General features: G+C 44.5%; 1 protein-coding gene across 2 annotated transcripts in view; it reads left to right on the top strand.

The window, feature by feature from the left end:
• The window catches only part of LOC139397351 (protein TANC1-like), a 224,846-nt gene extending 214,043 nt beyond the window's left edge, over positions 1 to 10,803 (top strand). For both annotated transcript variants that reach the window (XM_071144111.1, XM_071144118.1), the window contains exons 18-25: positions 2,935 to 3,068; positions 3,178 to 3,301; positions 3,768 to 3,943; positions 4,172 to 4,304; positions 6,125 to 6,216; positions 7,190 to 7,336; positions 7,951 to 8,051; positions 8,209 to 10,803. In XM_071144111.1, the coding sequence (XP_071000212.1) occupies positions 2,935 to 3,068; positions 3,178 to 3,301; positions 3,768 to 3,943; positions 4,172 to 4,304; positions 6,125 to 6,216; positions 7,190 to 7,336; positions 7,951 to 8,051; positions 8,209 to 9,910 (2,609 nt within the window). In that variant the 3' untranslated portion in view covers positions 9,911 to 10,803. The remainder of the gene's footprint in view (positions 1 to 2,934; positions 3,069 to 3,177; positions 3,302 to 3,767; positions 3,944 to 4,171; positions 4,305 to 6,124; positions 6,217 to 7,189; positions 7,337 to 7,950; positions 8,052 to 8,208) is intronic.
• Positions 10,804 to 10,903: the final 100 nt, after the last annotated feature.

Genomic DNA, 10,903 nt, shown 5'->3' on the forward strand with positions numbered 1-10,903 from the left:
AGTATATTTGAGTTTAACTATAATATTTGTTGTAATATTTGTTCTGTCTTTTCAGGTGGATTAAACTGAAATTACAACCAACTTTCTATGGCTTGTTCTAAAAATAGCGATATTTTGGAGATTTCATTATCAAATAACCAAAATGAGAGGTTGTAATCTGAATAAAGGGGGAAAGGCCATTCCTGAACATGGGGTGAGACATTCTTACTAATCTGCTAGAGAACCAGTTTGGATCATTTCTGCCCTCTGAATTCATATGTATTATATAAATAGGCCTGTTTAATTTTGTCTGGCTTGCCGTTCCAACTAAATATTTTTTACATCTAATTTAAAAAACAAGTTGCAAGGCCAATAGGTAAACCGGGCATGTGACTAAAGAGTTAATCGGGGTGATTTTTTCCCCCTAACCATGGTAGCAAGATCTTATCTATTTTTGCTAACTTTCTATTACTGGCCCAACGCTCTAACCACTAGGCTACCTGCCATCCCAAATACCCAAATAAATACAGAGTATGTCCACTTCACCGTCAGACCATTCTATTGGTAAACTACACGGTAATCCCCCAAACATTTTTAAGTGATCCAACACGAATATTTATCATCATTTGGTTGTAATCTAGAGAGGTTAGAAAAAGTATCTAGATCCTCTATGAGGCTGTGGAGGGATCCAAGTTGTGGACTTAAAAGAAAACATGAATCATCAGCGTTCAATGACACCTTTGTTTTTAAGCCCTGGATTTCTAGCACATTGATATTATTGTTGGATCTGACTCTAATAGCTAACATTTCAATGGCCATAATAAGTAGATATGCCGATAGTGAACAACCTTGTTTAATCCTGTTGACAGTTTATACTTTCTGAGAAGTAGCCATTATTTACTATTTTACACCTAAGGTTACTTTACATAACTTTAACCCATTGTATAAGAGATTCTCCAGAATTGAAATATTCCAGGCATTTATATATCAATTTGAGTCGTACTTTATCAAAAGCCTTTTCAAAGTAGGCTATGAATACCAGGCCTGGGTTCCCAGATTTTTCATAGTGTTCTATTATTTACAGGTTTGGTTTGCGTATGACTGTGATTTACAGTCCCACCTCCCCTAAGGACAGCGGTGTTGGTGGGCCGGAGAGGCAGATTAGGAGAAAATACAAGGTTGAGTGGCTTATTACAGAACATACCTGGCTCTGAAAAAGGGAGGGAAGGAAAGAGAGAGGGAGGGAATGGGCGCAGTAAAGAGTAATGTTTGTGAGATCAAAGAGAGACATAAAATGCATTGAATTGTACTTAGAAGATCAGAGAGGAATGCCACTGGGTCTCCTATAGGGTTTGAAAGTAGTATGCAGACAGAGACCACTGTTAGTCATTCCTTAACATTCCACTACAGATAAGTGTACATCAGAATCGAGTCTAAAATCAGAGATCAAAAAACAAATGCATCTCTGAAAGAGTCAATCATTAGAACAATCAATTATTTCATCCTCTGGGCTTTTGAGTTTTTACTCATGAAGCCAGCTGATCTCAAATCCGTTTTTTGCTAATGCTGCCCCATAGAGATTTGTACTGTGTAGTAGTCTGGAGGTGTCTGTCTGCTCTGAAGAGATATGCTAGTGGATCAGATGAAGGGTGTGGTCGGCTGAGACAGGCTCGTAATGGAACAGCCCTCCGCTCACACTAACATCCAGATGGATGATGTCACTCAGACAGAGACAGTGGCTCTGGGTCTTGAATCTTCCTGAGGTGAATCAGAAAGCACCACTATTCTCTCTCTCCCTCACTCTGTGGTCTCTGAGGATTTATTTGTTTGGATACCAACATTCATCCAAGATTGGCGGAATCTACCACAGCCCACAGTAAAGTGTAGCATCCACTGAATGTGGGCCTCGAACTACTGCTAGGATTAGTCTGTTTTTGCATGGCTCAACTGAATGCAAAGCAGGAGGTGAGCCTATTGACTGTTGTATCATAAATGTGTGGTTTGTCACTGTATCTTATGCGTTTAAATTAGTTGGAGCATACTTGCATGCATCGGTCTTTAAAATAGAATACATACATACAGTATAGTAATTTGAATTAAAACAGAAATGGCAAAGATTTATTAATTAACCTGTCAGCATATTAATGGTATCTCATTTATTTTTTTTCCCGTTTTCGTTATTTTCGACCTGCTATCATGCAGACGTTAGATGAGGTCACTTTTCAAGTCTCGAAACTCTTGGCACACTACTATCAGACAGCTTAAGGCAACAAGTTGACCAGTTGAATACGTACTTACAACTATAACATAGTTGTCTGATTGTAAACAGGACTTGCATAAAAGCATTAGCCTATTTTCCTCATTCTATTATTTGAATCGATGGTAGGCCTATATACAGTACATAATGTAACAACATGAGTGCCTTAACCAGTAATAGGCTATTCAAACATTGTGTCTGTAGTATGTGTATGTCTCTGTTGCTCTCCTATTCCATTGAGGTAGGTGTGTGTGTGTGTGTGTGTGTGTGTGTGTGTGTGTGTGTGTGTGTGTGTGTGTAAGCGAGAACAGCCAAACTTCCTGACCACAGTTCCTGCGTCAGTGTTTATTTTTATCATGGAATGACTAACCAGGCCCAGCACACGATTCCAAGAGATAAGATTCCACATGAATGTACAATCAGAGAGTATTGTTTATTAAGCTTTATTGCACCTTATTATCCATTGACATATTCAGACACTTCTGTTGTCCCTTTTCTCAAGAAGGAAATCATACATATTGTGGTTGGGTCCAATTGTTGGCGCTCAGTGAAAGTACAACTAAATGCTTTATATTTTCAACTTGAATGGGAGCAAGCTTTGTCTCACGCGAGCCAGACCATAGCCTGCCGTGTGTGTGTGTGGTCTCACCCTTGCTGACCCCAGTCCTGACCAATCTCTTCTCTTCTGGTCTCATCAGCTCTGACGGTGTCGGCGGGCCGGGGGAAGATGGACGTGTGTGGCTTCCTGCTGGAGCAGGGGGCTATGGTGCAGCAGATCAACCGCAGGGGGGTCTCACCTCTCTTCTGTGCTGTCAGACAGGGACACTGGCAGGTGAGGAAACACACACTGCTTGCCTCAAACTACAATTACACTTCAAAGTAACCATGACGATTTACCCTGGGGAAGTAGAGTTTACTGTAAGTCTGTGTGTGTGTGTCAGATTGCAGAGCTGCTGCTGCAGCATGGTGCTGACGTGAACATCAGTGACAAACAGGGAAGGACACTACTCATGGTGGCGGCGTGCGAGGGCCACCTGAGCACGGCCGACTTTCTGCTATCAAAGGGTGAGTTACCACGACGCTACACTAGATAACGTCTGTGTCCGTGGAAGTTGCGCAGGTGAGGACATCTCATAATAATGGCTGGAACGGAGTAAATGGAATGGCATCAAACGCATGGAAACCATGTATTTGATACCGTTCCACGTATTCCGCTCCAGCCATTACCAGGAGTCCATTCTCCCCAATTAAGATGCCTCCAACCTCCTGTGGACTGTGTCCCAAATGGCACCCTTCTTTTTACCAGGGCTCATAAGACTCTCAAAAGTAGTGCACTATTAAGGAAATAGGCTGCCATTTGGGATGCAAACAGCTGCTTTTTTTTTCTAAAGTCAAATGAAATTCAAATTTAGAGCATTCAAATTTCAATAACCACATATCACACTTAGTTTTTATATCAAATGTTTTGTTGAGTGAAGATCATATGCTGTGGTTTTGAGAAATATGATGTTGAATATTCGGTCTCTCCCAGGTGCGTTGTTGACATCGATGGACAAGGAAGGGTTAACGCCCCTGAGCTGGGCGTGTTTGAAAGGACATAAGAACGTTGTGCAGTTTCTGGTGGAGAAGGGTGCGGTCATAGACCACACGGACAAGAATGGACGGACTCCACTGGACCTGGCCGCCTTCTACGGCGACGCGTCGATCGTGAGTATTAGAGAGAGATGGACAGATAGACAGACAGAGACGGTCATTGAGCTCGATCTAAATCTGTCTCACTAGGCCTGCCCCTTAGTTAGGCACAACACAGTCCTCTGTGTCTCCTTATGGGACGCACACTGCTGAGAATTAACAAATATCTATGGGAGAGTTAAGAGTGTGTGTTCTGACTAAGGAAGAGAGTGTGTGTTTGACTGTGTTGTTCCTGGTATGTAGGTCCATTACCTGGTGGAGAGAGGAGCAGTGATAGAGCATGTGGACTACAGTGGCATGAGGCCGTTGGACCGGGCGATTGGTTGTCGGAACACATCGGTAGTGGTGACCCTGCTGAAGAAGGGGGCTAAACTGGGTAAGAAACTAAGAACTATGATACAAATGGTCTGTGTCTGTCTGTCTGCAAATAATGTTCATTCGGTTAATGTGTCCACTTTCGTCTATTCCAACCACAGGACGGTCTTTTGGTTGCTTTAAAATGAGGCTAATCCATGTAATCAGGTGACAAACTCCTGGTTTCATTGATGCTCACTGCTAAATTCAAGGCAATGGCACTGAACCAATTTCTACCAGCATTCACCTAGTGTGTGTAGTGTCTCTCTTTCTGTGTCTCTCTTTCTCCCCCTCTCTCTCGCTCTCTCTTTCTTTTCTCCCCGCGGTATGCCGGCAGGCTAATTTGAGAATGGTACTTATCACCTAAATGACACTCAATGAGCTATCTTGGCCTGGAGCTTATCTGCCTCATTTTACATCTGCGGTGCAGGCCAGCCAGGTGCTCCCTTCCCTGAATTAGCTAATGGCCAATATCTTCAACCCACTCTCCTTACTCTGGTAGCAATGTAGCCTGTTCCTAGCACACAAAGCTATCAGTCTCTATGATCGCAATGACTGTTACGACCAGCAAATCACAATTTTTTCCCATTAGGATTCATATCAATGCAATTATAGGTACAGTATATCCACAGACAAACTCACTTTGTATTATCAGTGCAGGAATCCTTAATGGTGAACCAGCCACGTTCATTTGTGATAATACAACAACAAATGTATTTATTTATTTTATTTAACCTTTATTTAACCAGGAAGGGCTCATTGAGATTAAAATCTATTTTTCAAGAGTGCCCTGGCCAAGATAGGCAGCACCAAGTCATTACAAAAAAATTACAGACAGACAACATGAAAAACTACAAGTAATCTAGTAAAAAACATTGAATTCACAAGAGTATAAAACAGCAAATTAAAAACATTGACAGGTCAGGGAATCCGCCTCAAAATCCTTCATCAGTGATTTAAAAACACCAATCGGGACAAGTTCTTCCAGTTTAAAAGTATTTTCTAAGGTGTTCCAAGACGATGGCGCAGAGTACATAAAAGCCCTTTTACCAAATTCAGTTCGGACATTTGGAACAGTTAGCAGGATAAAGTCCAGCGAATGAAGAGAGTACCCACCACATTTCTGAACAATAAAAATGCACAAATAAAAAGGTAGTAAACCCAAAATGGCTTTGTAAATAAAAGTATATCAGTGACTGAGCCTATGAAGTGACTAGAGAAGGCGAGCCAACCCTGGTATACAAAGTGCAGTGGTGCGGGTTTTTGCAGTTTAAAATAAATCTCAGTGCCATGGTAAAGAGTGTCAATTGATCTCAAAACACTGAGTGGAAGCATTCATATAAAAAATATCCAAATAACAAAGTTATTGTAAAACAAACACCGTTTTCTTCCCTCAGACATCAATTGCACTCGCGATATTCTGCTGTTCTATATACTGCAATGTTTCCCCCCCGCATTGCGCGATGTGCCTCCACTTCGGCAACAAAACAAAAACAACAATGGCGAACAGTGGCGTTGTTTCCCCTACTGTGAATTCCATCTTTAATCTGGGAAAGGTCTAAAATGAATAAATAACGTTTTATAGCTGTAGCGGTTTCAAATTCTCCTCTGCTTTTCATCTTTTTACATGATTCCTTCCTTCCTTCAATCTCTCATCCTTTTTTTCTTCTTCTTGACTGCCTTCAATGTAACCCTAAGGGTACAGAACGTCGCCTTATGATCGATCAGGTACAATCTTTAGGTAACTTTACCTTGTTACCAATTTCCTAGTGAATAGAGTCCGTGGGTCGGGCAGCGGCAGTGGTGTAACTCTACTTTCTCTATGTCTGTGTGGACCAACAGGGAATGCAGCCTGGGCTATGGCCACGTCCAAGCCTGACATCCTCATCATTCTCCTGCAGAAGCTTATGGAGGAGGGCAACCTGCTTTACAAGGTATGGAAAAGAGATCAAGTCAACATTACACTGTTAAAATTATAATTTGGGATTTTGGCAATGAGGCCCTTTATATTTTGGCAATGAGGCTCCCAAGAGGCGCTGCGGTCTAAGGCACTGCATCTCAGTGCTATAGGCGTCACTACAGACCCTGGTTCTGTAAATAATAATTTGTTAACAGATTAAATAGAGGTTGAATAAAATCAAATAAAAAATCTACATGTACTGTGCAGTTTGTAGGAAGTTGCTAACTAGTTTCCAGTCATTGCGCTAACGCCAGTTAGCATTGGCTCGGGAAACTACCTCCAACTTACTTCATACTTGACACAGGGACATAAAAATGGTATCCACGAGTTCCTCTGACTCTGGAGAAGTAGATAAAGGGCCTCATTGCCAAAATCCTGAAGTATCCCTTTAAGTCTGAACTTTATGGTTAGAAACAAGGACATTATACTGTATAATGTGTATGTACAATCAAGTGTGTTCTGAGTGAATGGAATATATACCATATTTTATGATGGGCTACATCTAAACAAAGACTGATGCAAGTACTGTAATTATACCTTGATGTCACTGAATTGATCAGCCATCAAAAGGAGTGTTTGTATATATCTCAGCCACTGTATAAAAAGGACATCTCAGCCACTAATTTGCTTGAGAGAAAACAACGTAATGACTGTCATATTTTGAGCAGCTCAATGCGACGCAGCAGAGATAAAGGGGTGTGTGCCGTGCCACACTCGCCTTCTGAGCCATGATTGATCCGTGGTATTTAACAGATTGAGTTTTATGGCAGAGTTTTAAGGACAATCCGCTCGGGTGGAAACTGTGTGTGATTGATGAGAGAGACGGAAGGGAGTGTGTGAGCTGCTGCGGCACGGCTGTTGGGTTGGGGGGGAGTATCTGACGACCGTCCTTCTTTTCCTCTCTCGCGCCCTCTTTCCTTCCCTCCCTCATTTCCCTCTCCCTGCAGAAGGGGAAGATGAAAGAGGCAGCCCAGAGGTACCAGTATGCTCTGAGGAAGTTCCCCAGAGAAGGGTTTGGCGATGACCTGAAGGCCTTCAAAGAGCTGAGGGTGTCTCTGTACCTCAACCTCTCCCGCTGTCGCAGGAAAACCAACGTAAGATTCCCCATGATCCTCCTCTCCTTACCTCCTCTAGTGCTGTATTTACTGGGTCATTGGTTCCCAAATGTCTCTGTTAAAATATACAATATGTGATCAGGCCATGTATGACACTACAAGTGGACATTGGAAGAGCTTTAAGTCAAAGAAACTGTTGTTGTACTGTGTGTTTATGAACGTATTTGAAAAGATACACATACCAGAAGTATGGCTGCCCTTAAGGAGTACTAGACAGCACTTTAAAAGCCCCATGATACAATTTCAAGCCAATTCGTGTTCCAGGCCTATGATCGATGAAACGTGACATAAACTAACACAATGCTCTTAGGAACAGATTGAATTCAATAAATAATACTATCTACTACCCGTCCAAAATTATAGCTATTAAGCTGTCCAGTTGAGTGAGTTTGATTGAGCCATTCAAGACTAAATTATAATCTGTGCAGAAGTCCACAAGCGATAGCATGCTTGTAGTCATTGTCAGCTTGCTCCCATAAACAATCAGGGAGATGGATGCAGAGAAAGAGAGAGAGCTGGGCCCCTGGACAATGTGCATTTCCATTTCCTTGCATTGGTTAATCATATTGATCCTCCCCTACCCCTTGCAACAGGACTTTGGCTTGGCAGAGGAGTTTGCGACAAAGGCCCTGGAGCTGAAACCCAAATCGTACGAGGCCTATTACGCCCGCGCTCGAGCCAAGAGGAGCAGCAGGTAAAGCTATTCGTCAGAAACTCATAAGGATACATCCCCCTCTTTTAGGGGACCATTGTTAGCGTGAATTGTGAGAATATGGTTCAGCTTCTTTTTTTTTTACCTCGCTTCTCAAATATCCCCCTAACTTGCTCTGTCTATCTCCATCCCACCCCAGGCAGTTCACGGCAGCCATGGCTGACCTGCACGAAGCGGCCAGGCTGTGTCCCAACAACCGTGAAATCCGGCGGCTGCTGGCCCGTGTAGAGGAGGAGTGTAAGCAGATGCCTCGCAGCACGACCCAGGGCAAACCGCAGGGGGCCACGTCCTCGTCAAACCAGGCCCCGGCCAACAACGACTCGGAACACAAACACGAGGAAGGGGAGGAGGAGGAGATGTCGGGGCATTGCATGGCCGTCAGAGGTCTGGATGGACAGAACACTCTGGGGATGAATGACGTGGAAGGGGAGGGAACTTTTCAGTCTCAACACTCAGACAGGAGAGGAGAGAGAGGTGAGCCCTGGACACAGAATATCTACTCCATCAATAGAACTCTGCCTGACACCCTCAGCCTCACCACCCAGCAGCAGAGCACCAGGCCTTGCTCTCCCCCCTCCGGGCCCTCAGGCCCTGGCAGGCTGAGTCACCACCATTACCCTCCCCGGGAGCCCAGAGAGCCCACCAAGCAGGCCCAGATAGTCAAAACCAACCAGCACATGAGCTCCCTGCAGGCAGGAGGCCGCTCCTCGGGGGCCAAGTCCCAGTACGCCCCCTCCAGCCCCCTGCCCAGCCGACACATGTCCAGCATGCTGAAGCCAGGGGGTCTGGGCATAGACATCAGCCCTCTACCGCCCCCTAACGACGAGCCCGTCAACGGGGAGCAACGCCTGTCTATGGCTGCTGCCTCCCAGAACATGGCTATGGGCCACCACTGCGAAAGGGACAGCGAATCCCTACACTCTGCCCGGGCCTCCTACTCCTCCCAGGACCGTCTGTCTACCTACTCGGTGTCCTCCCTGGACGCTCAGACCTCAGGGTCTCCCCAGGACCCCCTCAATGCTGCAGGGCCAGGCCAGGAGCGGAGGAAGGAGTGTGGGGGTAACGGGATCTCCCAGGCACTCTCCCAGGGGGGAGACGGCAACATCAAGGTGTCCAGCTCCACCAGCTCCCTGGCCTCCAGCAGTAGTCTATCGGAGAGCAGCAAGCTGCAGGGCCCTGACGTACGCACCAAGACCACCACAGACAAGGCCAAGCAGGGCCAGGGAGGCACGAGCGAGTGGAAACCCAGGCCCTTCATGGGCATCATGGACAAGAAGGCACGCTTTCTTCAGCAGCAGCAGCAAATGCAGCGGGAATTACTGCAGCAGGAACAACTGCAGCGAGAACAACTGCAGCGAGAACAACTGCAGCGGCAACAACTGCAGTGGCAACAACTGCAGCGGCAACAACTGCAGCAGCAACAACACCAAGGGCTCCAGAACCACCCAGGCCTACAGCCCGCCACCGGAGCCCCCCGCAGCTGGCAGAGTCACTCCTCTGAGGGATTAGTGTCCCACACCATGTCTGCCATAAGCCTCCAGGCAGCAGGGGTGAACTGTGAGCTACCTTATGCCAAAATAGGGAGCACTTACCACGAGCAGCTCAAAGCTCCATCTCAGGGTGCTATGGGGAGCCTGCAGAATGGAATGCACTCAAAGGAATTTGCAGAGAAGTTGTGCCAAGCATCCACCTGTTACAAGGAATCCAAGCCAGCTCTGGCCATGCCGTCGCACACTTTTGTGGACAGTAAGCCCAAGCAGCCAAGCTTAGTCCGAGAGAATCCCGCCATTCACGTAGCTTCAATGAAACCAAAGCGATCATTCATAGAGTCAAATGTGTAGGAATATTTATCTCCCCTCTCTCAACACACAGACAACGAGATACACACGCTGGCACGCACATACAGACAACATGCACATTGCACACACCCACAAACACTTTACACACACACCTTTGGAAGATTCTAAGTGGAGAGATAGTTTTTTTATGGGCTGGTAAAAAATTAAGCAATGTAAGTCGAAACTTTGAAAGAAGTACGCAAACTATGTTTGTTCCCCCTGTGAATATCCGCCACATGGAGCGTTTTGATTGAAGCTGTAACAGAACAGATGTATTTCTTTCCTACTATTGCGTACAGCTGTTTGCTTCTGTTACAGAATGACATGTTCCCTCTTATTCAGCAAAGCTGGAGACATTGCAGTGACAGCACTTTACGCATTTACATAGGCCTTTAAGTAAAGTGCTTATACAACATATTATATTACAGTATAATGTTATTACTGAATTGTTCAGTGTTAAGTATAAGACAATATTTGCATCCAAAATGGCACCCTATTCGCTATATACCGTAGTGCACTACTTTTGGTCGACCCTGGTCAAAGTAGTGCACTATATAGGGAATAGGGTGCCATTCTGGACACATCCAATGGGATTTGAACTGTGTTCATTATGTCAATGGTGCTGATGACAGAATTACGGAGCTATTTAGAAGAGCTGTAAGGATATGTTTGAGATGGGCATTCCTGTGTTCTAAGAAGGATGTTGTAGATCCTCACATTGTGTATATATAAATATATTTTTTTCCTTTTGAGTGAAGATCAATGTCAGTGTATTGACTTATCTGTATTTTGAGGTTTATTTGATGCACAATTTGGTTCCAACTGTGTTCAAGGTTCTGAAAAATGTATTTGTTTATATGTTTGTACATTCTATAAATTGCCCGATAACGTTAACTATATCCTCTCTGTATCTGCTTGTCGTTGCTGTCACGTTAATTTATTTACAATGTCTATGGCTTGATTCATTGTAAAAAAATATATTTTATATAGTTATTT

The sequence above is a fragment of the Oncorhynchus clarkii genome, chromosome 3, assembly GCF_045791955.1.
Source record: "Oncorhynchus clarkii lewisi isolate Uvic-CL-2024 chromosome 3, UVic_Ocla_1.0, whole genome shotgun sequence".
Lineage (NCBI taxonomy): Eukaryota > Metazoa > Chordata > Actinopteri > Salmoniformes > Salmonidae > Oncorhynchus > Oncorhynchus clarkii.